The 26,590-nt window shown below is 44.6% G+C and overlaps 1 protein-coding gene across 1 annotated transcript in view; it reads left to right on the top strand.

The window, feature by feature from the left end:
* Nucleotides 1–26,590, top strand: part of LOC147726371 (A disintegrin and metalloproteinase with thrombospondin motifs 12-like) — a 1,277,451-nt gene that overhangs the window by 807,889 nt on the left and 442,972 nt on the right. Inside the window, exon 6 of the mRNA XM_086963459.1 lies at nucleotides 26,094–26,246. Within this exon, the coding sequence (XP_086819585.1) occupies nucleotides 26,094–26,246 (153 nt within the window). The remainder of the gene's footprint in view (nucleotides 1–26,093; nucleotides 26,247–26,590) is intronic.

Here is a 26,590-nt window from a genome sequence, read left to right as displayed (position 1 = left end):
TTAAGTGGTTGTGAAAAGGCAGGGGTGCATATTGTTTACATGGCTAGATATTCACAGAATTCACCAGATAAGTCTATATTTGTGGGTCTAGCAATTCATGCAATGGACGTGCAAGCCTGGGTGGGCATATACATCCACCAACTAGTCTGCATGTAGGGGTGTTCACAGATACATACACGTATGGTAGGTATGCATTGCGTGCATACACATCAATGCAAGTAGTGTAGTGATTAAGGGCATAGATGCCTATTTGAGGCATGAGTTGGTATCCTGGCAAATGCCTGTGTCTGACTTGGTACCCAGATATTCATTGCATGGAGGTGCATAGGTATGAATGCAAAATCCCGGAAAAATATGTGTCATCTGAGGTGGTGTGAGTGACCAAGCCTAGAAACTAGAAAAAGGCAGGCAGTGTTGCCCATCCATGTGGGCAAGGGTTATAAACACAAGCCCATCAAGCTGTTTGAATGATGCGTACAACAAATTAATAATGCATGTAGGGCTAGTATGACTTAATGTTACTGAAATTCACCATCCCATAAATGCCACCAACCTTCATGTAGATCTCAAACGGCTCCATCAATGAACCCCCCCAGCACACCCCTTTACACCTGCTTCTATTCCTCTTGTTCTCTCTTTCCACTTCTAGTCCCTTGTTTCTTTTTTCCTGCTCTTTCTCAGCTCTTTGAAGTACACGTTTGGTGACAGTAGCACTGCTCAACAACCAACGTAACATTTTGTTCCCACTTTCCTTGTTTCAGATTTCTGCTCTCTTGGCCTCCCTATATTTTTCCATTCTGGGCTTCGAAGCAGTCTTGTTTCAGTAAGTTGCACAAACGACAACGTGGTTGACTTAAAATTTAAAGTCACCTCGCCTCACGACGCATGCACACTCATGGGTAAGGACACACATGCCCGCATGCAACACGCATGCATCACGATGCTTGCATGTGGATCATTTACCACCTTGGCTTTCTTTAATTGCAAGATTGAAGGCCGTGCCCCATATGTCTTGACAAATGTATTCGATTCGAAGTGGCAAAAAGCAGTGCAAAGCCAATAGCTTGACCTTTCACATCAGGAACCTATAAGCTTTTCAAATGATTTTTCCCTATTTTCTCCCTTTATCACATTTGTTTTGAGTCAATATCTGATGATTAAAAACAAGTCTCAAAGAGCCTTAAACAATCAAAAAGAAAAGCAGGTAAGAAAAGAACACATTTCTATGACTTATTATAGTCCTTTCAGTTTCAGGTCTAATCAAGGACTGTGGATTGGAAAATCATACATTGTGTATAATGCGGAGCGGAAATATGTCAGCTATGCCTAAACAAGGACGTTTGTCAAACGCTCGCATTGTCAATGTGTGCTTTTGGGTCAATCTGATTTTGCCTTGCATGTTCTAAGAAGATATAGGGCAATGCCTATATTGCTTATTGAATTTTTAAGCCTCTCATTACTGTTCAAACGCCTCACCTCATAGTTTTCATCTTAGTCTATTTCTTTATAGCTCCTTCACTTGCTTCAATATATTCGCCATAATTACCTAAAAAACATATTTTCCCAAATATCATCATTTTATGGTGTTAATCTATTGTGTGGTCAACTGGTTGTAACCTTCTACAACAGTTAAGTGTCAGCTGTTTATCATTGTTTTGTCCATTAGGATGGTACGTTCAGAAAAACAGGAAATATATTTGCATTTCTTTCAAATTAGGAGGAAAGTTTGCAATACCTATACCCGTATATGCTAATCTACGGTGTACAGGATGAATAAAATGACAGCCAAAATCTAGCCCTGTTTGATTCCAGTCTCAAAACACCTTTTAGATTACAGGTGACCTTAATCAGTTTCCTATGAAATGGATATATTACACAAAGCTTACCTAACAATTTGGTTGAATGTGGAACATATATCAATAAAGCATGTTGTGTACAAGTCTCCCTTTGGCGTAGAATGAGTATGTGGTACAAAAAATCAGCCATTAGGCTACTGTGAATTTTACAAAATCCTGATAGGATGATTGGAATCAAATTGCTTTTCCTCCAACCATGAAGTTCTTTTCAGGACTAGTGTTTCTGACAGCTTTACCTGTCTCTACAAACTAATGTGTTTCCAAACATTTCATACATAACGTACATACATAGAGGGACTTTTAGTCGTCAGGGTTCATCCATTAGTCTGTTAAATTCACATTCACATTTTGCTTCCGCCCAGCAGAGCATACAGCTTGGGCTAATGGGTCAGCCAACTTTACCCATTAGCTGTCTTTAAAGTGAGTGGCAGCACAATCTGGGCACATTGTTAACATCCATCTTGTTTGACCTGGCTTTCTCTGCAGACTCACCCCCAAACCTTTTTCCCTTTTTCTCTCCACTTTTTGCTAGGCATGGGCGGATTTAGCGGATTGGCAATCCGCGAATTTGCGGATTTGCGAATTTGCGGATTGTGAAAATCCGCAAAATCCGCGAATTCTCGCGGATTTTGCGGATTTTTTTTTTGTGTTCGCACGGGTTTCTGCAAGTTCGCGAGGGTTTTGTACAATTTCGCAAATTGCGAAATTGTACAAAACCCTCGCGAACTTGCAGAAACCCGTGCGAACACAATGTGCCCAGCCTACTCATGTAACAGACATGCTGGCTGTGTGTGCGCCCTGGAAAGCCCACGGGTGGGGGGTGCACAGCACTTGCATCACCCTCTCTCTGCCTGCCATTGCGCGCATTGAAGCCCGTACATGCCAGTAACCCGATTCAAGGCCCCATTCTCCCGATTTTTTTTTTAAATCTCCCACTTTGCTCTTCTGAAATGTTGGCATGTATGATGTAACTATTTTACAATGGCGCCAGCAAGCTGCCAGCGCCGTTGTAAAATAGTTACAAAGTTAGCTTGCACAGGAAGCACTTAGATAAAATAAAGCAGCACCTGCTTCGTTTTATCTAGTGGTTCCTGTGCAAGCTAACTTTGTAACTATTTTACAACGGCGCTGGCAGCTTGCTGGCGCCATTGTAAAATAGTTACATGAGTGGGGGTTCAACTTTTGAACCCGTTACGTCCGCGGATTTTTTTTGCGGATTTTGCGGGAAATCCGCAAAATTCGCGGATTGCGGATTTCCCAAAAATCCGCAAAATCCGCGGGCGTAACGGATTTCCCGCTCATGCCTACTTTTTGCTGGATTAGTTTATGTTGGCCTTAGGACTTAGCTAACCAGTGCTAAAGTGCTTGTGTTCTGTCCTCATGGTTTACACCCGATTGGCTTATTTAATTTACCTATACGTCCTTTGTAGAGTATACCATTTACCAGGAAATTAAATACTATTTGTGCGTTTGCAGCACATATTGTGCCACCCACTTAAGTAGTCCCTTAAAACATGTCTCAGGTCTGCCATTGTAGCCAGAATGCAGTTTTAAACTGCCGAATCAAACTGGCAATATTACCCCCTTGTCAAACCATAAACTCACCTTTTATTGCATATCTGTTAGCCCTAAGGAAGGCCCAAGGTTTCCCATAGGACAGGGTGCTTTGTAATTAAAAGGATGAACATGTATTATTATGTTTTACAATTCCTGGTAGTAAGAAAACTCCTACATTTGTTTTTCACTACTGTGACCCTACCTGTTCAATAGGATAACATGGGCTGTCTTATTAATTTTGTTTGTCATTTTTGAGGCAAATAATTTATTAAAATGTACTCCTTTTTTTAAATTGGTGTCAGATTTGTCCTGTGTTGTGTTGTCACTTTATTAATGTTTGTGTGCTGCACAAATACATTACACATTGCCTCTAAGTTAAGCCTGACAGCATTTCGTGCAAAGCTACCCAGAGTTAAACACAGGTTAATTTAGTGACTTTCGGTGGTCCACCCTGCCAGGGATTGTGGCTGCGGCTTGACCAGGGCTAATATTCCAGTCAACTAATAGCACAGTTTCTCACACATCTAAAAATAGTTCCATTCTCTTCACTGACAAATCTGGTTACGTTTTTCACTTTATTTTTTAATTGCACTTTAAGTTGAAGTTATTTATTTTGCCTGCACTTTGGGTGCCCTGTCATAAAGTATGTGGGAGGTATTGTAACATTGTGAGTTCAATGTTTGGTTAAATGATCATTTATTCTTGTTTCTTCTCAAATAATAACAATAAAATACATGGCACAACTGAAAGCTCATATAATTTTTTTTAAAACAAATCAACAGTGAAATAACCACATCTGTGAATGTTTTTAAATGTAAACATTCCAATGCAAATATATGCCAGCCATGTTTAGAGTCATGTTTTATTTTTCTTTTAGTGGCGCATTCTAGCGACAAAAATTAAAGGGAATACATTATCACACCAGTTTGTCAAGGCCAGACCCATTGGTTTTGCCAGTGCTTGTTTCTTTTGGCATTGGTGCAAAATATTTTGCTCGCTGATCTAGCAAAATTAGTAACTGACCGCTGTCCTGGATTTTTGGTAGCGGCAGCCTAGCACTATTAAAGGTGAAAGTGTTGCTGCTTCCCGCTAACTTGGAAAGTGGATATTCAATATGCAATAGAATGTTGGAAGCCGAAGACTGCTTTCTGGGTAGATGAGAAGTCTCAGATAAGCTGTTGTGGGTTCGGTCAGTGTACAGCACAGCAGAATTATCACTGCTGCAAGAAGGATGTGGATACCCTGAGTGAGTTTACAATTTTATACAGATAATATGTTAAATATAAGTCTCCAGATCTATAAATATAGTTCTCTAAGGCCTCAATTATGAGTAAGGTGTGGTGGTAATTAATGCATTCTAGGGTAAATAGAGCATTAATTTACCAAACCTTCTTATACCGACTTAAAAATCACATGCAATATTTATATCATGAGATAAATGCTGTACGTTCGTTGGGGGAAACAGCCATCACATTGCATGCGTTCCAACGCATGCGATTACAATGCGGTCATTACAACGACTGCGTTGTTACTTCGCAGTACCATTACAATACAAGTCATTACAACAACTTGCTGTAGGGGGCGCACTAAACTAAGGAGTAGCATAATTTACTATTCCAACACCTTCCGTACTGTTGCACACACTGGGGTTAGAATTGTAAATTATACTATTCATAAATCCAGCGCGCCCCCTACAGCAAGTCGTTATAACAACTTGCTTTGTAATGGTACTGCATTGTAACGCGTTGTAATCGCATGCATTGTAAACACATGTGATGTAAATGCCTAAATTTGTGAGCAGTGTACATTATGGATGACATGAGCTATTTATCACATTTTATATTTATTGCACAAAATAATGCATGCTGTAAGAACAATGCACAAAAACACATTCCATGCACTGCCTGAAATGAATAACTCACACATATGTATACATGGCAAAATCTACATCAACAGACAGACAGGTGTAGCACTAAGAGCCGACTTTCGTCAGGTCACAGTTGTACTCTGCATGATCCCACCAAGGAAGCAGCACTGCTAGGCCACTACATCATGCTACGCCAGATCCATATTCTGTTACAACATGCCATGCTGCATGAGAATGGAACCAGGCTGCCCATTCATGCAGTGTCATAATGAAACTTGAGGGGGCCCCCCTGCAAAGCACATGGAGGGGGCCCCTCCTGCGGCCCGGCCCACCTCCTACCACTTTGCCCTACCACCCAGAAATCTGGTATATTTAGATTTGAAACCTCCAACATTGAAATGAAATGCCTCTGTATTGTCTTTTTATATGTTCTAATGAGAAAGTGGGAAACACTTAACATACAAGCTTTGCCATTTGTAACGATACTGTCAAAAGCAAATTATTTAACAGAGGCAGCAATCAGAACAATGCCAAGGAGCGATCCTATTGCCTCAAGAAAACTATGGCTGGAAAAAAAAAGAACAACTATGAAGGGTCTGAAATAAAATTGACATTAATGGACAATAACTTGAAAATTTTAAAGACAATCCCAAACCTGCAAATCCATAAAAACTCAACTGACAACATACATGAGAAGTACACAAGATATAAAATATTAACTTTGATACTGTATCGCAGTTTTGCAATGATTTTAAGTAATTATGCATTAAATTCATTCATTCAGACAGGCATTTCCCTAATATGGGCCCCTGGTGGACACTAGAGTTAATTTTTGGGGACCGTGTTTTTTTTTTGACTAATAGATTTTGAAAAAAACAGAGAAAGTAACGCAGAAAATGGAGAAAATGGAGGAAAAATGACAAAAGGAGAAAGCAAAGCCTCCCTATAACCTAGAGGAAACCTGCAAGAGTGACACAAAGAGAGAAGTGATGAAAGAAAGAGGCAAGATGTGGAATCAAGATGAGACTGCCTTGGTATTTGGCAACCTGAGCATTCAGAAGCGTCGGGCTCCTAAGAAAAACCTTGGACCCTTGCACTTATATTTTACCAAAATTAGGCACTACAAGCAGCGGCAGATGCACACATACAATGACACACAAACACATGGAAACACAGTGACACGCTTATAAAAATAAACTGCTCTGTCAGCATCAGTCGATACAGGCAGGGCTGGCTACACTAAAGAATTCCCAATGTGTGCAGGGACAACTATCACTTTGTTTTCTCTACTGCTCGTCAAACACAGACATGTAAACAGCGGCGTACAGAGAATCAGTGACCTAAAGACTCAGGTTTACTAAAGAGCTACCAATGTCTGTAGGGATAACTGTCACTGTGTGTGCTCCATAGCCCATCCAGTGGTGTAGTAGGCACGGGAACAAACGTCTGGGCATACCCTTCCCACTTAGGGCAACATATGCAAAACAAATAATCCATCATTCTTTTGCTCACCACACCATCCCAGTTTGGGCCCAGCCATATGCAAATCAGTCCAACAATTGTTTCTTTTGCATATGTCACTCTAAATGGGAAGGGTATGCCTAGACGTCGGTCCTGTGCTCACTACAACACTGGATTCAAGCTAGCCTTGCTGATGAAGGGTGATGCCCTGAAACCGGTCCCAGGAAGCTTGTTTCCGGTCCAGGGAGAACTTGGCTTGGTAGTTTGGTCTGGACTGTTCCCTCAAGGAACAGGGTCAGACTGATTTGCATATAAAGTGGTAATGGCATGGGTAGCGCAAAAAACCCCAAAACAATGGATTTAGGCCCAGATCTCTGTACAGGGTTGAATGTTTGACATTGTTCTGCATTCTGTTCATCAACTGTTCTTTTTGCATTTGTCAGCCCGAGTGGGGGGGGGTATGCCCAGATGTGGGTCCCTTGCTCTCCATGTCACTGGAGCCAAGCTAGCCAGGCCGATGACGGGTGAAACCCCGAAACCGTTTCCGGTGCAGGGATGGCCTCGCAGTTGGGCTAGACTGTTCCCATGAGGAGCAGGGTCAAGACTGGTTTGCATATGGCTAGGTTTAAACTAGAATGGAATGGGGAGCCAACAAAATATTGATTTAGCCCCAGATCTCGGGTGAATGTAAGCATTCTGTCCATCAGCTGTTCTTTTTGCAACTGTCTGCGAGTGCAGGCACACCCACAGCTGCCCTTTTCTCCAGAGGGGTGTAAGACATATATAGTGTTTTAGTGAAGGTAAACTCCTTCTAGTTGATAGATGTGTGGCCCCATTAAGATAACTTGCAACACACTTAGCAGCTCACTGAGCCACCTTAATTGAATTGTGGTGCATTGTTATTGCTGTGATCCCTCGAACTGGACTTAACACACATGGTACAAGAGAAACAGGTGCATTCGGGTAAATTCCCTGGTATCTGTGACAGGCCTCAATAATTGAATGCAGTCTCACAATTTTAGAATTGTAATATGAATTGTTAATTATTTATAAAAAATCGTTGTTAATATTTATCTTAAACAGCTAACAACCATTGACAAAGACAATAGTACTCACAGGTTTTAGGTGTAGGTCATTTGTGCTATATATATATATATATGAATGCAAAACTAAAATACCAGTCGAGTGGCACACTATGGGAATCACAGAAATGTATGTTACTTGTCTCCTTTTAGAAAGCCCCTACTTTTTTCATTCCACTGAAAGACCCGTCTGCACTTATTTCTATATGATTGAATGCAGCCAACAGCTGTGGGTGCTTTCCGAAGCCTGGTTGGAGCATTTTCTTTCAAAGTCTATGCCACATGCAGTGCAAGCACACGCTTTAAAGGGACTGAAGGTGCATCGCTGGACAATTCGCACCTACAGTAACTGTTGAACATATTAATGCAGTAAGACATGAGGCAGTTTTTAATGAGTGTAATATTTCAAGACTTTACATTCCTACTGCTTTATAAACCTTACATTCTCACTAAATTAATTTGCTTTAAAATACACTATTTACTAATCTTTTTCTAATTTTCATATTTGCCCATTAAGCTTGTTCGCTTCACTCGCTACCTAACCCATACCTAACATTTTACACCAACGGCTTTCAAATACCACCAGCCAGCACCCCTTCGAATTATGGGTGGGCGTGGTTTTCGGGCGAATTTTGGAACCAATTTTTTTGTACTTGTGAATCAGAATTAGGATTGCATCGTGGGCGATAGAAAAACAGCCTAAAGCCCAAAATAGTTGCTTTTAGGGGTATTGTCAGGGACCAGGCAATGTACTTACTTTAATGTTAAACGTATTAGGGTAACTACATTACCTGGACCCCTGACAGAGCTCTCGAAAGCAACTTTGCTAGCAGGGAAGCCTTAGTGTATGCATGTGGCGCTTGGTTGCAGGGTTCTTAAGGCACAAGCATCACAGCGTGTCTCCTCTGCCGGATAACTTGCTTTCAAGCAATGTCGTGGGCTGAGCAGTGACATTATCCAAATGCAGTTACCATTAATGGACTTACATTGCCCAGCCCTGGTGTTGACAGCATTGGTCCTATTTTTCCGGGCAACTGCCCTTAACTCTGGAGCAGACAGATGTGAAACCGGTGGAATAGGGCAGACTTATATGAGGTTTCAGATCTGGAAACTATGGATGATAAAAAAAACTCCCATACCTTCTAGTAACAGCATGCAGAAATACAGAAGACCGCAGCAGTCCCTATACCAGTCTTTTATGTGTGACACAGGTGTGTGCAGTCTGTTTCATAGGTTTTAACTTTTAAATTGGTTATGGGAGATATTAAAAATGTGTTCCATCTACATTAAAAAAAACTACTTTCAAATGAACAAAAGCACCTTGAGAGAATGGGATAAATACAATTGCCAAAGCTTAGCCATGAAAATACTGACCAACGGAAAGTAAAGGATGGCAATAGAGTTATTTAAATAGTGCTTGAAACCGCAAACTTGCTGCTTTATGGCATTGTAATTATAATAACAGGTTTCATCATCACTCAGCTGAATCACACTCATTGAATGAATCTGGCTTACAGCTACACCAATATGCCGATGGCACACAACTGTACTTCAATTTTTGATATCTCTTTCTGGCATTTCTTCTCTAATCCCTTTCTTCTTATTAGTTTTTTAAAACTGCGATCACATCTCTATTTTTAAGATATCTTGTTCCTCCCCTACAGCCCTACCTTTCCCTGCAGGCATGGCTCAACAGCTCTAGTTCTGCATTCTGTATTCCTTTAAAGCGCTCTTCGATGTGCCTAGTACATCTGGTGGTAGGGCACTATTAGATCTCTCATGGTTCTCTGTAGAGCACTATATAAAACGGTTAAGTTCATGAATAAGTCATTACCCGCCCCTTTATAAACATGGCATTAAATGTTGTGCAGTGGTCTGCAGCAGGCGCTCTAATCCACTGCACTAGCTTTTTCTAACGAAGAAGAAACCATAGACCAATTCTTAATATGTCGTGTGAGTTAGTTCGGTGTCCTAAGCACCTGCAGCTGAGATTTGTGAGCGACCTGAAGGTCACATGACCAATTCTTAATGTGTCGTGCGAGTTAGTACAGTGTGCTAAGCATTTAGGGCCTCATTTATGAGGCTGTGCGTCACTTTTATGCCACAGGTGCATCACTTTTTGTGACGCACCAGTGGCGTAAAAAATGCGCCTGGTTGCGCCTTATTTACAAAGTGACGCATCCCGGTAGATGCGTCACTTTGTAAACCCCTGCGCCACATTATACCTGCACCAGGTATAATGTATGCAAGGAGGGTGTATTGACGCAAGAAAGGGTCGTAGAAGTGACGCAGTGAAATCTATGAGATTTCACTGCGCCACTTCTAGGATGCAAATGCGTCAATATCTTACGCCTGCCCCACAGCAGGCGTAAGACTGACGCAGGCCCTTTCACATGGGGCTTGCCCCATGTGAAAGTTGCGTCACTTTTGTGACACACTCCAGCAATGCGTCACTTTTGCGCCATACAGATACGTCAGAAATACTGACGTATCTGTAACTCCTTGCGACATGATGCGTCATATTGTAAATATGATGCATCAATCATGTGGCAAGGAGGGCGCACTGAGAAGTGACGCACCGCTGCTTTCACGCAGCGATGCGTCACTTCTCATAAATGAGGCCCTTAATGTTTATAGAGGCCGAGGCCGGGCACCGTCTGTGGTGCGCACTGTTGCTTTTTTGCTTCATCATCTTACTGCCTCTTCCTCTGCGGAGAGTGAGGGGCCCTGCCAGGAGCGTGGGAGGCCCCCTGCAGGGGCCTATGGTAATACGCCCCTATATAAGTAATGGTTAAAAAGCAGCCTGCCACGTCACCGTCCGATCCTTTGCCTAGAATGAGGGGGCCCCTGGAGCGTGGGGGCCCCTTGCGGGCGCCTGTGTTAATACCGCCCTGTAATTTAATGTTTAAATAGAGGCCATCATCGATTGAGGCGTGCGCGCACACTGTTTAATTTAGGCTTGCTGCCTTAACTTGCAGCCGTCTTCCTCTGCTGAGACTGAGAGTGAGGGGGGCCCCTGGAGCTTGGGGGCCCCCCCGCACCACGTGGGCAGCGGGGGCCTGTGTTACACCCCTGCATTCATGATATCAGAGGGTGCAGCAATGCAGGCGGAGAGTGAGTCAGGTTCGACAGACTAAGCCTTGAACTCCTAAACATGATTAAGTCTGAGAACCTGAGGAGCTACAGACTCAATAGGAAATCATACAAAACATGCTTGCATAATTATGTGATACCCTTGTGGCGTGCGTCGCTGGAGCAGGCAAGATAGCGGTCATGCACTGAGACCGCTCCGTGCAGAGATCCAAGATCCTGAGGCATCTGCTGGATCCAACAGCGCGAGGGACTCTGCCAATGGCGGCAGCATTGCAAAGAATGCACAGCACCGGCTTGGCCGTTTACTGTGGAGTGCTCTGCTTTGGATCGTGGCCCTGTGGACTGGAGCGAGGTCCTGGGTCAGTGCAGTGAATTGGCCAGTCCCTACAGAGCTTGGAGCCTCCAAGGGCTGCTGAGAAGTGCAGTGCCCCCTTCGCTGGGCCCCTGGGGGATGAAGAGGTGGCACCCGACACAGAGGACCCATGTGAGCCCAGTCAGTACGGGCGGCCTGATTGCAGCAAAGTGGCCTAAAGTTTGGGATTGTAGGTGCGGCTCACCAGGGCCTAGGGGGACTCTGCAGGACACGTGCTGGGCTGAAGTTAAAACTTGGCATCATACATACTCACTAGGCTGTTGTAGCACTGTTGTGCGGCACTGGACTTCGGGGGTGGCGCCTGTGCGTACCGGACTACCCCCCACTCTACAGCTGGGCATCTCTCCACCGTCATCCTCCCGCCTCCAAGCTGCACTGAGTACACTTTAAGGAGTGCGGGGTAGCCTGAACTGGGGCCCCAAATTATAAATCTCTGTCACCTCTGCACCAGCGAAGCTTCCAACCTTGGCACGGACCTGGCCTGGGTGAGGGACCAAATTGCTGCAGCGCCCGGATTGAATGAGCACACCCCCAAGCAACAAGCAACAAAGGCTCTTTAAGGTGCTTGGGCACCCACGGGCACATACAGTGTTGCACGCTGCACTGCCATTCTGGGAGAATCGGTACACCATCTAACCCAACCTCAGAAAAGTACAACTGCTTCTCCTCACACAGTGCTACTTGCAAGCTGTTCCACAACAATGCTGGGGCCTTTTGAAGTGGATGGTGGCTTATCGTCCCCTCTGCAGCCACTTTGCTGTCGAGGTCCTGCGCCAGTGCTGTGCATCTAACCCAAGACAATCAGCAACCAACAAGCAAAAATGGGGCCATCATCGGAGGCTCATTCCTTCTTAGAAGTGGGTTGCAATCACTCTACCCTGGACATTGCCTGTGGCTCACTTAGTTTCATGACTGAGCGGAACAGAGTTGCACCATGACAGGGGCATGATCACTGGGACACCAATGAGGTAGGTCCTGCACCTTCACGAGTGCTTGTGTCACCACGCTGAAGGCCCCTGCAGACTTGGCCTGTGGGCCAGGAGGGTCTGCGGTTGGGGGGACACCCATTGTGTGGCAGCACACCTTCATTCCTTCCTCTCCTCTGGGAATGTATTGCCCCTCTACTACAGTTCCCCACTAGTTGCCAGACAGTGCTTCTCCACCAATGATGGAGCAGAGGTGTGCCGGTGGGAGAGCTTACTCACTGGGACTCCCAACACCTGAGCCCACAGAGCGGATGGAACATGTGATGACGATGGAGGATGCACCTGTATCCCTGGCAGGTGCTAAACAGACAAAATCCTAAAGGCCATTGCTGACATCCTACAGAATCTCCGTAGAAGAGTTGATGCAATGGCAGTGGAGGTGGGGTTGATGTGCGATGACCATATGAAACTTACTACCAACATCATGTAAGCAGGCTGCATGCAGGAAGAGATTTTGCCAACAGTGTCTTATTTGGAGGCGCTGGTACGAGCCCATGCAGCCAAGTTGCAGGAACTAGAGAACAGAGCGGAGGACTTTGAAGGGAGATCTCACTGCAACAACCACAACATTTGTAGCTTCCCCGAGGAAAGAGAGGCCACACATCTGGTCTCCTTCTTTGAAACATGGCTGGTGTAGGCAATATCGCCCACGAAATTGTCATCTCACTTTCTTGTGGAGCGAGCCCACTAGGTACCTGCATGGCAGCCTCCTCCGGGAGTCACCTCCTAGGCCCGTGGTGGCCAGACTAATGAACTATAAAGACAAGGGGCCTCATTTATGAAAAGTGACGCATCGCTGCGTGAAAACAGCGATGCGTCACTTTTCATTGCACCCTCCTTGCGACACCAATGATGCGTCATATTTACATTATGACTAAGCATGAGCGGATTTTGCGGATTGGCAATCCGCGAATTTGCGGATTTGCGAACTCGCAATCCGCAAAATCCGCGAATTCCCGCGAATTTGCGGATTTTTTTTTTTTTTTGTGTTCGCCCGTGTTTCTGCCAGTTCGCGAGGGTTTTTACAATTTCGCAATTTGCGAACTTACCTGTCGGGTCGCAAGTTTTGCGAACTTGTTGTTTCTACGTGTCCAACCTGTTTGGGACACTCTTCTTCATCACTGCCACTCTCTGTCACCACTGCCACTCTCTGACTACTCATGCCACCCTCTGGCCCACCCATGCCACCCTCTGTTTCATCACCACACCCTCTGGTTGTCCAGTGTACATTATTTTCGGCAAAGCAAAGCACACCTTCCCTGCCTCAAGTGACCTGAATTAATTTGGGGCTGATTAATGTGTCACAGAATATTTTTTTAGCTGGCACCTGCTTCCTTAGTGCGCCCTGATTAGTGATCTTTTGCACTTGCTAAGTGCTTTCATTGTTGCAAAATTAGTTACAACACCTGCCCTGCCCCAACTGACAATAATGAATTAGGGGCTGATTAATGGATTTTAACTTCCAGCCTGGCTCCTGCTTGTCTCCCTTAGCTGTAATTCATGACCTTTGTGGCATATGTGTAACTATTCTGAGGTTCAGAGCAGGGTCACATAATAGTTTCAACTGGCAACTGAACTCTGGAGGGGCCCCTCAGGAAGCACTACAGGAAATGGCTACTAATGATGTGCCTGAACTTTTGAACCTGGTAAGTAGTTACTTTCAGTTTTGCTTAGAACGTATTTCTGCAATTTCGCACTTATTCGCGGGGCGCGAACTCACGCGAACAGTGCGAGCAGTGCGAGCAAAATCCGCTGCTCGCGGATTTGCGGATTTTGCAGGAAATTCGCAAATCTCGCGGATTGCGGATTTCCCGAAAATCCGCAAAATCCGCGAGCGGAACGGATTTTCCGCCCATGCCATCATTGCGCAAGGAGTTACAGATACGTCAGTATTTCTGACGTATCTGTAAGCGCAAAAGTGACGCATTGCTAGAGTGTGTCACAAAAGTGACGCAACTCCAGCAATGCGTCCTTTCACATGGGGTAAGCCCCATGTGAAAGGGCCTGCGTCAGTCTTACACCTGCTGTGAGGCAGGCGCAAGATTTTGACGCAACGGCGTCCTAGAAGTGACACAGTGAAATCTCATAGATTTCACTGCGTCACTTCTTCGACCCTTTCTTGCGTCAATACGCCCCCCTTGCATACATTACACCTGGCGCAGGTATAATGTGGCGCAGGGGTTTACAAAGTGACGCATCTACCTAGATGCGTCACTTTGTAAACATGGCGCAACAAGGCGCATCTTTTATGCCACTGGTGCGTCACAAAAAGTGACGCACCGGCGGCGTAAAAGTGACGCAAGGGCTCATAAATGAGGCCCAAGGAACCTATCTTATGCATGGCCCATGCAGCAGAACCATTGTTATACAATGATGTATATGTCTTCATGATCCCGGACTGCACCCTGGTAGCACAGCACCACAGAGCCTTTGTTGGACTTGGCCCTTTTTGGCTAAAGTTCACTAAACTTTTTGCTTTCCCTCTAGACCTTGTTTCTGACATAGTGTTTCCAACTTAGATGATGTGGGCACTTTGCCACTGCTTATCAGTGTCAAAGTGCAAGTGCTCCCTGTGAAAAATGTGTAATGGAAATTGGTTGTCAATGATTGGTATGTTTGCCTTACTAGTAAAGTCCCTAGTAAAGTGCACTATGTGTGCCAGGGCTGGTAATGCAAATGCTACTAGTGTCCTGCAGCACTAATAGTGCCACCCACACAAGTAGCCTTAAAGAGAGAAATTCAGGCCTGCCACTGCAGTGCCCTGCGTCCAGTTTGGTAAACTCCCATGTTGTTCTTACAAGTGCACCCACTTGCCAGGCTTAACCCTTACCTTTCTATGCACGTCAGACACCCCTATGGTAGGTCCACGGTACCCCCTGGGCAGGGTACAGTGTATGTGAAAGGTAGGACATGTACTGAGGAGTGTACCATGTCCTGACAGTGAAATCCTCTCCATTTTTTATCCTATCTTCCCAAAGGTTTAAGATGGAGAGGTGAAGTTTAGTGTGCCTGAACTCACAATGTTATAACACATCTTTTTATGAAGGTGGTTTTTGCATTATGTGTTTAGAAACCACTCTTTTAGAAGTGGCTGGATTTTTGTGCTCTAACATTTCTGTGTGTCTCTGCCTGGTTGTGGATTGACTGTCTGGATTTGAAAGTGATAGGATCAGGGGAATGTCATGACCCAGGGGAGGAGGTAAGACAGCAACAGGCTGACCTGCATCTGTAGTGTAGGGGGGAGGAGTAGCCCCTAGAGGTGAAGAGGCCTAAGCTGCAGCCATAAAACAATGGTTCCACCCCTGCTGAGTGATTGAGTATCTATATCCCCCACTAATCAAATGAATAACATGTCACTGGCAGGGAGGCACCCAGAACTGGTTTGAACAGGGGTCAGTGCCCCCTGAACACAAAGACTTCAAAGACATTTAGGGGTATAACTATAAGAGCTGAAGTCCCTGAACATTGGATTGACCAAGACTGAAAAAGATTGAAACTACTTTGCAGTCATGAGGAACCTCTGCCAAGGAAGAAACAGCTGAAGAGACTGAAGGAAAGAACTGATCCTTGCTGTGATTTCTGCGGCTGGCCTGCGGTTTGTTGTTTTAACCAAGGAAGAGTCTAAAGGAACTTTGCTGTGTGCTGTGTCCCCCTGCTTGAAAGGACTTTGATGTGCTGTGTCCTGAAGTAACTTAACCCCAAGGGCACGAGGTGAGCCGGCTCCCTTTTGTGGAAACTGAGAAACACAAAAGTTTCTATAAGAGTCTCAGTGATGTTGTGTGCGTGTGCTTTTTGCAGCCTGAGCCCTTTTAGAGTGTAGTCCTGTGATTGTGTGCACCTAGCGTCCAAGTGTGTCTCAGCGACGCTGTGCGTGTGTGCTTCGTGCAGCCTGAGACCTTTGTGAGTATTGCCCTGTGGCCGTGCACACCAGAAGTTCAAGTGTGTCTCAGCAACACTGTGTGATATGCTTTTTTTGCAGCCTGAGGCCCTCAGAAGAATTGCCCGGTAGTCGTGGGCACCAGAAGTTCAAGTGAGCCTCAGCGACGCTGTATGCGTTTGGTTTTTGCAGCCTGAGACCCTCGGAAGAGAGGGGGCTGAGGCAAGATGGCCGCTAAGCTGCTGTAGAGAGTAGTCGCACCTACTCCCTCTCCTGACCCACGGAAACATGTGGTTGGCAGCCTGAATAGATATGCTGTTTCTCCAAGGACTCGGCAAGACCCAGGACGAAGGAAGCACTGGCGCTTTACCCCACACAGCTAAGACAGTACGGAAATCCCTCTCAGCAATACTCGTCATCCTCGGGAGGCACTGGAGGAATTTGCGCGCTCGGGGGGATAGAGTCAGAGCAGCCGTGAAAATGGCACATCGCTCAGGAGCAGTCCCGAAACTCCCAAGCATGAGCAAACGATCTACTCCAGCAAACAGTACCCTCCCAAAACCCCAGCAGGCCAAGAAGGGAGAGAAAACAGAGAAAGCTGGCAAAGAAAAAGCGGAACTTAAGGCAGCAGCGCAGGCAGGCGCTCCTGGCACCAAAGGACAGCAGCAGCGGCGCTCGCAATCAGATGGCGGCACACTTTCTAAGGAAGGCAGGGGATCAAAGCAAGCGATCGCTGCTGCCAACAAAGATTTGAGGCAGCTTACCGTCACAGAGGCTTTTGCGGGCAGAATCCAGCCGGAGAATCAGGCTTCCGAGGCTTCCATGGCAGCGAACGCTGGTGCTGTACTCACCGTCCTCGAGGACGCCAGCACGGCGGTTGCCAAGCAACAGGAGCTCCTGCTGCACACGCCTCCCGCAGAAGCCGCCCTGGGAAAGGAGGACACAGAGAGCACAGTCACGGTGAGCGGAGGGGAGGTGGACGGGCAGGGGAAGGCTTGGGGGGCACAGAAAATTATAACAACTCTCAAATGCTAGAAGCCTTGATGCAGGTCAACGACGCCCCCTCCCTGGAGGCAACAATACACTGCTGCAAACTGCTACTTGGGGAAGTATGAGGAGTGTGGAAAGTCATGCCTCAAAGCATGGACTTAAGCGGGCCAAGGGAAGGAGAGCTGAGACCCTCGGAAGAATGGCCTTGTGATCGGGAGCGCCAGGAGTCTAAGTGAGTCTCAGTGATGTTGTGTGCGTGTGCTTATTGCAGCCTGAGACCTTTGTGAGGATTGCCCTGTGACCGTGTGCACCCGAGGCCCAAGGGAGTCTCAGTGATGCTGTGTGTGTGTGCCCTGTTGCAGCCTGAGATCTTCGTTATCGTCATTGGCCCGGAATCAACCCAGTCTCATCGGAGGCCCAAGTCGCCAGAGCCGCAGAGGAGAGCGTGGTCGCATCCCCCAGATAACGTGTGTCATCACCTGGGGCGGGATGTGGGCTCGGATAGAGATGCTTTCGGTCTCTCCCCTTCTGGTAGCGCGAGCCTCTGTCCTAGATCATGTTGTGGCCTGTACGTGCCAAGGAGTGGCAGTACCGGGGCCGGAGCGGGGAGCTGCACATCGGTTTACACCAGATCTGTGTTGGGGGCATAAGGTGATGGAAACTGACCGCGAGTCAGTTAGAGGGGCGGAGAGACCGTCTGAGGCACTGTGATAGGTGCTGGATTGTATTACATATTGCATTCATTCTGCATTACGAACTACCTGATTGCTGTAATACGCAATGCATTAGTTTGCAAAACGAACTACCTGATTGTTGCATTATGCATTGCATTATTTCTGCATAACGAACTGCCTGATTGTTGTATTACGCATTGCATTAGTGTGCATCACAAACTGCATTATTCTTACATTGTAAAGTGCCTGATTCTAGCATGACGAACTGCATAGGCTTGCATTAGGACTGCATAGGATCACCTAGAAGTGCCCATGAATAATGCCAGAACTCGCAAGAGCTGGCTGACCTAATAACTGGCCAGGAGGTATATTACAAATACGCATATGTTGGATTATTTTTGTGTGGTATCATGGTATATCTTTTCATAGAAACTTATACTTGTTTTTATATGAAACTTGTTTGGAGTCCTTTTGTGGTGTCACCATTGGGTCACTGGGAGCGTGGTTGCAAATACTTTACACATTTGCCCTGAAGATAAGCCTCGTTGCTCGTGCCAAGTTACCAACAGGGTGAGCAGGGGTTATCTGAGAAGATGTACTTACTTTCCCTGACGTGGAAGCGAGGGTCCCTACTTGGCCTAAGGTACCTACCTCAGCCAACTGGAGAATCCCGGTTCTAACAGCCTCCTTTCCTATGAGTGAAGAAACACCTATGACAGGTGGGACTACCCAATTTGCTACTATTTCCAGCCAAACTGAAAGTTATTACAAACCAAACCAATTATTTCTTCACTGAGCCGGCGGATGCCTAGGATTGGTTCAAACAGTGCCACTATTAGTCCTCAACTCCATCTACACAAGTGCAATGTCCTATGCTGGACAGACGTGGTTGATGGAACAAACGCAAAAGCCGGGGCACCATGAAGCCCAGAGTGAAGAAGCCCAGAGTGAAGAGTGCTCTCACCCTGGAGCAAGCCTGAGAATAACAAATTCAGGCATTATCAACCGCAATTTATCTGGTGACAGAACAGCGCTTGCCACCTCCGTCCATCATCTCCTTGTATTTGCTTTGGGATGAACATGCTAGGCACCCGATTCCAAAACTGTGCACTCATCTCATTCGCACACAGCTTCAAGCAGATTGTGAACTGCCAGCTGGCAATTGTTATTCACTGTGGCATCCTAGGTGGTGAATAGAAAGACTGATAAATGGCCTATAATGGAATCCAATATGGTAGAAATTACAGCTCCATATAAAAAACAATGAGGGTGGACAGACAACTCCATTTAACAGCATTAATGGAGAAGTCAGTTAGGATTAAACTGATCATATTCCGATTGATATTGGACAAAACAGACCAGTGTTTAGAAGCACTGGAAAAATCAGTTAGACATTACCGAAAACCAGACTGGGGTCGAGAGTGTAGAACATTCAAAGGAGGCTGGTGGATCTTGAGGAGAGAAGGAGATGTAACAGTGTGAGATTTTTGAGACTGACAAAAGTGAATTTGTATTTGCTCTGAAGTAAGCTGAATAATTTTTATAATTTTGTGCTTATTTTATAATGAAATTATTGTAAATTAGTCGATTACACCTATTTGCATAATTTGCCCAATTTCAGACAAAAATGCCTACCAAGACTACAGAGCAGGTGATGGCTGCTGCTGTTCCTATTATGTTGCATTAAGCCCTATTTTCTTAGCACAAAATACATTACCAGGGCAATTTTGAATGCAAAGGTGCATTCTGTGCATTCTGTGCAATAGCAAAGCATAGAAAATAGCAATAAACGCAAAGTTATGCTCCTTACATAATTCTGCGTAATCTTGCTTAATTTCTTTGTTATTTTGTGTAATTACGCTACAACAAATTATGTGCAATTGGGCCCATCCCTTGTTGCCTCCCCTTCTGGAACTCCAGAACATACACAGAATCAGGGCATGGAATCTGTTAAACCTAATACCGGAGGCCCATCTTTGCCTGTTTTGTATGACATCCGCATTCTAGACAAGCTAGACTGCCTACTAGACTGTGGGCAAGGAAAAACAATGGACCATTCTGCACAAAACTTATGAATTAGATATGGCTTGTTGGAGCCTGCCAAAATGTTAGCAACGATGAATGAAAGAGCAGATAATTCGAAGAGCCTGGACAAATTCTTTGCTTCTTCAGAGGGCTTGATGATGGATACATGAACCCAACCAACTAAGTACAGCACCAACGCCTGGACAACAGGAAGATGAATCAAGGTTCAAGATGGATACTCAGGAGGTATACGAAAAGGTGAAGCTGGACACACTTACTAGAAGATGCGCTGAGAAGGAGAAACCTGGTGATATAAGAGAGAACAAGCCAAATACAAATCAAGGACTTCCTTGAAAGCATGATTTGGTGATGTTATATGGTGAGATATACAGGGAGAGACAGTAGTGGAATGGGTAATGGTGGCAAAGTGGTGAAATATATGGGAGGATCAACTGCACACCATAAATATGGTTGTTGAGATAAATATTGTTATTTAGCTTAAAAATATAAATTGATATAGCACTATCTGTTTTCACAAAACCAATTAAGGATCACACTCATATGGCAAACTCCTCGGCAATCACTTAGTTTTAAGTTCTGACTGAAGCTTGACCCCTCCGTGTTTGGAAGCATACAGAACCCAACACCAGAGCCTTTGTACCTAGCAAGTTTAATGCTCCGTGCGCGCCCTCATGAGTATAAGGGGTTCCCTGCTCACTCACAGTAAGATTAGGTAGAATGAAAGAGCATAACGAGAAGAGGTACAGATGATTAGCTGCAAAAGGATACATATGAATCAGTAGTTTACCCCATCAAGGCAGTGTAATTTGTAAGACACACACTTATATTACCTTTAGATAGTATTTTCAAGGTATAATACTGCTGCATCAAAGTATTGTACATCAATATATATCACTATAGACCTCATTGAGTACACAAAAACCTCACACATAGGACCTTAAACATGATGCTTACCGTCACAACTAACAATTTGATGATAATGAGCCTAATTTAGAGTTCAGTGGGTGGGTTACTTTGTCACAAATGCCACTGTTTGCCATCGCATCCCAGACGAAGCGTGTAGTATCACCGGAGAAGTTTGCCGCCGCTGCAGAGGTCGCTGTCACATCACCGGAGAAGCGAGTTGCAGGGCCTATTGCGGCTCCAAAGTCCATCGATTTTGCTGCACGGCCATCGGGCGGGCATGCATCGCATCCAATGCTGTTGCATCGCATCCAAGATGCCATTTTGTCGCATCACACAGGATTGTCGCATCGCATCAAGGCTCCATCTTGTTGCATCGCCGGGATCACACGCTTCGCCTCCTCTCCGGTAAGGAACAGATGCATCACATCCCCTGCGCTGCATCTGAAGGAACTGTTGAAGGAGTGAAAAGGAAAGGTAGTGACAATAAATCCATCACACCATTATTTGTCACTACCTTTCCTTTTCACTCCTTCAACCCTCATTTGATGCACACGTGCTTTTCCCTTACTCCCCCATTTTTATGTGGGGCACTTGTTTGGTACAAATTTTTATTTTCTGATCATATATGAACATCTGTTTAATGTGACTAAATTACGTTGAAATATGAATGCCTACTGGGTTTTAAGTGTGTGTGCTATTCAGGATTGTTCTACTGGGACCAACTTCCCTACTGTACTGTTCTATACCTAGGTCCCAGTGGCTTATTTGGGTTTACCCCTTTTCTATAAATGCTTCTGAATGTAAGAGATCAGCACTCCTTGCCCTGGGCTGAGATCAGTAAACCCGCAATCCCTTTCAGCGGAAATCAAGAATTCATCTGTTCCAAGCAGCATTCTGATTTCCAGGTGGTACGCAGATTCTTTATGATAGTAGTCGAACAGTGGTTGGTGATGACCCCTAAGCTCATCTCTGAATGATCATGCACTGTGTCCACTTCTCTTCAGTACTGCCTCTGTTGGCTGAAAGTAGCTCTCCCAGTCTCCACTATGTTAAGATAGCTGAAGAGAGGCTCAGAGCCACACAGCTGTCTGAACTTCCTTGTCCATTCTAATCATGTGGCATCTTCTCCGTCTCAATGTAAAGTTCACTCAAACTGGTGATCCCTGTATTAGAGTGAATCTTTGATAAAGCTTGATTCAACTGCCCTCTTCTAGTGCCTTAATGCTCTGAAATGTCATTGAAAATAACAGGAAGTGCTTGCTAATGTTGTTAGGACAACTGCCTTGACTTATGCAACCCCTCAGAAATACCTGTCAAGTACAGGTCATGTTGTGTTGTGCTGTGTTATGTGTATTTTTAAAACACACTATCTCTTATGAGGATTGCTGGCCCTTTGCAGGCGCGTGAGGCTTGTCTTGGGGGATTTATGCAAAAAGGCAGGACTTCAGCTTCTTGCAGAATTAAAGAAGGAAAGAGGGGGCTCTAATGTGGTGTGGGAGGTCATTCACATTTTAGAAGCAATGTGTAATTTGCTCTTGTGTGTCCGTGGAACATGTGCTAGAGATATTCAGTCTGACTGAGAGAATTTTATAGACGCCATGACCTCTCAGGAGTGAAACATGGCTTCTAACATGACCACACTCACAAGGTATCCTGGTAAGTTTATAGGATTACCTTTGCTGAGGTAATCCTTGACAAAAGCACATTTTGGCATTTCCGTTACAGGTACTGCATACACATATATTCCTCAACAGTGCCAGGTAGAATCTCAAGGACTACCAAAGGCCTAGCAATTTCCCACAGGGATCATGTGAAGTGAATGGCTTGGTGGGTGGAAATTAGGTCGGGGAAGGTAGTGCCTTCACTAGACTAAGAGCCTCATTATGAGGGTACAGAGGACCATCAGACTCATGGGGGCACCGGTGGTTCAACCTCTGCTGCACCGGTGGTCTGACCGCCATAATACAGCTTTGGTGGTCGGTCCACAATTGCACCACCATAACCGCCAGGAAACTTGGTTCCCAGACCGTGGTATGGCAGTGTGTGGCCGCAATATTCTTGACAGGGCTGCTGCAGCCCTGGCAAGCATATTATGAGTTTCCTCACTGCCAGCGGTCTAATGGTGGTGTTCATACCATGAAACTGCTGGTGGTGAGGAAACTAGGAGAGCCCTACAGGGCCCACTGGTGCCCCATGCAGTGGGGAACATAAAGGGAGACACATGCTGTGCCCCCATTCCTCATGCACGCCCAGTTTTTGCACGGCAGCAACGTAACAGTCCATGATTTGCAGGAGCTTGCTTTGGCATTCCCATTGAGGTGCCTTCTTCAAAGGCACCACTGTGGGAACGTCAAAGGACCACCCACCATAAAGTCCTAATGTGGTGGCTGGCGGTCAACTTTGGCAGTGCGGGAGCAGGGTGGTGGCGTACCACCCCGTTTCTTCACCGCCAAAGTCGTAATCAGCCCGTAAACATTCAGGCCTTAGTTCTGTCATGGGTGGTTGCTGTACCCATTTACCTCTATTCTAGCTATATCTATATTATATATTGGCAATGTTATTGTATCACAAAGATTTGACAGGATTAGTATCACTTTTGGCCAAGTCGTAGTTTAATTTCAGACAGAAATGTACAATATATCTCTGATGGGTAGGATCAATTTACCATGTACCCAAATTTGCCTGTAGCCCAGGGTTCAGTAAACATTGTTCATTGACCTGAACAAATACTACAGCATCCACACCAAATGTCAACAAACCTGCTACCAAAAAGCTTAGTTGGTGTTTTAAAGCCACTGAAAGGGTATTAGTAATTTGCTTAGAAATCTAGCTGGATTCTAAAGAATGCCAGCGAAACGTGCCTCAGGTTTCTGCAACTGGGGCTTCCACAATTTAGTGGATGAGTTGAAATTGAGGTAATTGAAGCTCAGAGTAGTAAGCGGTGCCAGAAAACAGACTTGATGTCACCCAAGGGTGTTCTGATCTTAACTTGTCTGTATGCATCAGTTGCTAGTTTTGGTCAATATTTTAAGTTACACTTAAAGAGTACTTGGCACTCAGTGGACAAGGAAGCATCAACCGTACATGGGCTCGCTAGGTAAGTTGATAACAAAACATGCATCCATAAAATTTTCCCAAATTGTATGATGTCGAAGATGATTCCAACAGGTTCACACAAAATTAAGAATACCTGGCAGCTGAGGTGCAGTTCTTCATGGCTCTTTGCTTCTGGGAAGGTTCTAACCTTTAGTCAGTGTGCAATGCAGATATTTGTTCCTACGAAAATTTACCCATCTCCCAGCGCAGTCTAGATTTTTGTCTTTCAAGCAGAAGTAGCATTATTTGACTTTTACTCTTGTCTTGGACTTAGGGCACGATTTACATGTTGGTGACAAGGGTACTCCATCCCAAAGACAACAGAGTTTCCTCCCTGCTAACATAGTGGTTCTCCCTCCAGATTTATCTGTGAGCGGACCCTAAGTTTGGCCACTGTGAAGGCTACTCTGCCTCTGTCATGGCCAAACTTCTCAGAGAGCCCTGCAGAGTAAGGGCCATAGAAAGATGGCCTGTCATTACACCCACCTAAGTTAGATGAGTGGAATGAAAGGTCAGTTATCACAGCCTGTCACTGCCAGGGAAACCACAGGCAACGAGGGGCCATGAAAACTGCTAAATGCTTCTCTTGCCATGGAAGAAGACTCCCATGGTGAGGGGAGTATCGCATCTTTTATTTTTAAAAAGAAAATCGTGTTTTGGGATTTTTTTTCCTGAAAATACGAAGAGAAAAGTGTTTGGTACAGGGCTCTGTCCCGCTGTCAGAGCCCTGTACCAAACATTAAAATGCATTGATGGGAACCGCCATGGTGGTATTGCTTTATAAATGACCGGCAACGTGGTGGTCATTTAAAAATCCGAAGAGTGGTCCCTCCACCTGGGCAATTGAGTAATTTACTTTGTCATCTTGGTGGAACCACAGATAATCCGCCCAAATATAAATCAGGCCCTTCGTCACAGCCTAGGAGCAAGTGGTAGTGAGGAGTCCAATTTCTGGCACATTTTCGCTCTCATATAATTCAAACAAATACAAGATGCTGGATTGAGGAAAGCTGGGAAATATGGGGATATTGGCAGGTAGCCAGGGTCTAATAACGATATGCACCACATTTGAATTCAGGTTGGTAACCATTTGTGCATGTATTTCGCTAAGAGCCTTACAGTAGAGTGAGAATATGCAGAAATTGGTCACTGTGAGGTGGATTGGCACTTCAAAGTCCAAGTATCTGATGGGGTCTAGAATTGTCTGTGTCGATGAAGGAGTTTACTTTTGGCAGCACCTAATATAAGATTTGCAGGTGCTTGTGGATGGCACAACTCCATCTATTATAGTGCAAAAATTAGACTTGGTTGAAACCGCCATGGACAATAAGAGGAAAAGGCCTCGATGGGTGCCCAAAAGAAAGGAAAGCCATGCAGACCTTATATCTAATGGATGGAACCACTTTCTTGTGTTACATAAAGTGTGTCATAAACGAGGTCACCTTTCACACCCCACACAGTTCCATGCATACTGCAACCTCACAACACCCACTCACAGAATGTAACCTTGTATTTTGAGACTGAGTATATTCGAACAAGAAAGCCAACACAGACTGCCTGCAGGCCTTACCTACATTTAAATATTTAGTTAAAGTAGTATTTCTTGAAACACTCCTTCATCTTTGAAACATGAATGTTATAGAACAACTCAATCATGCAACATATTGTATTGTTGAACAAGCTGTATGGGATATCGCGTACCAATAGCAATCATTTCTTGCTGAAATTACTGATGTCCTCAAGGATGATTTTACTAATTGCTTCCCAAATAAAATCTACAACTAAGCTATATAATTTGTAAACATAAACCAATAAGAAAATTAGCGATTTGAGTTACATTGATTTCGTACACTTCTCAATGTATCGCTAATTATTTAACCATTTTACAAATGACATGTCAAAGTGATGATCTTGACTTTGTCATAATTATATATACTTCATTGTTTGTGTGTGTGTGTGTGTGTGTGTGTGTGTATACCAATTTGGAGCATTTAAATATCTTAATGTACTCTTGGCAATCAGTTTTCATTCACATCACTTCATATGAAGCTGAAACAAACACTACTAATACTGCTACTACTAATAATACATATTATAGTAATAATAATCTTAGAAATGATAATAAAAATTCAAAGCACTATAAATTACAGATGTTACAATTACCCAATGTGATCATGATTAAGCCCATGCCACAAAGTATTGAAGTGTCTCAAATGTGTTTTTGTGCAGTGTTCCACTACTTGCGGATTGGGTGCTGTATGGAGAGATGTGTACTGCAGTACCAAGAATCCTTCCCATTGCCAACATGTTAAAAAACCTGATCCTGCAAGAACATGTCATCTTCGTCCTTGTGCTATTTGGAAAATTGCAAATTGGAGCAAGGTAAGACTAGTTCCTCATCAAGGTAAAATGTTGTTAGCTTGTCTGTTAATGTTACAATAGAGTGAATAACTATCAGGGCAATGGAGCCTATGTATAGGTATGGTGTGTGTCCAATACTTAGTAATTGGAAATATTTACGATCATGGCTCAGTACAAAAATGTGCTGTATTTTTTCTTCATTAGTCTGTATATGATTTGTTTTTTTTGTAATGTACATTACCATTTTTTCATGTTAATGTTTCAACATTATGATAGTACTCTAACTCTAAGATGACTTTTATATCGAGAGTTTTCTACTTTATTTTTGACCTGTTCTGTTGGTTTCATTGCGAGATGTCATATAT

Source organism: Lissotriton vulgaris, chromosome 3_1 (genome assembly GCF_964263255.1).
Source record: "Lissotriton vulgaris chromosome 3_1, aLisVul1.2, whole genome shotgun sequence".
In the NCBI taxonomy this organism is placed as follows: domain Eukaryota; kingdom Metazoa; phylum Chordata; class Amphibia; order Caudata; family Salamandridae; genus Lissotriton; species Lissotriton vulgaris.
This window is presented reverse-complemented; position numbering and strand designations above follow the sequence as displayed.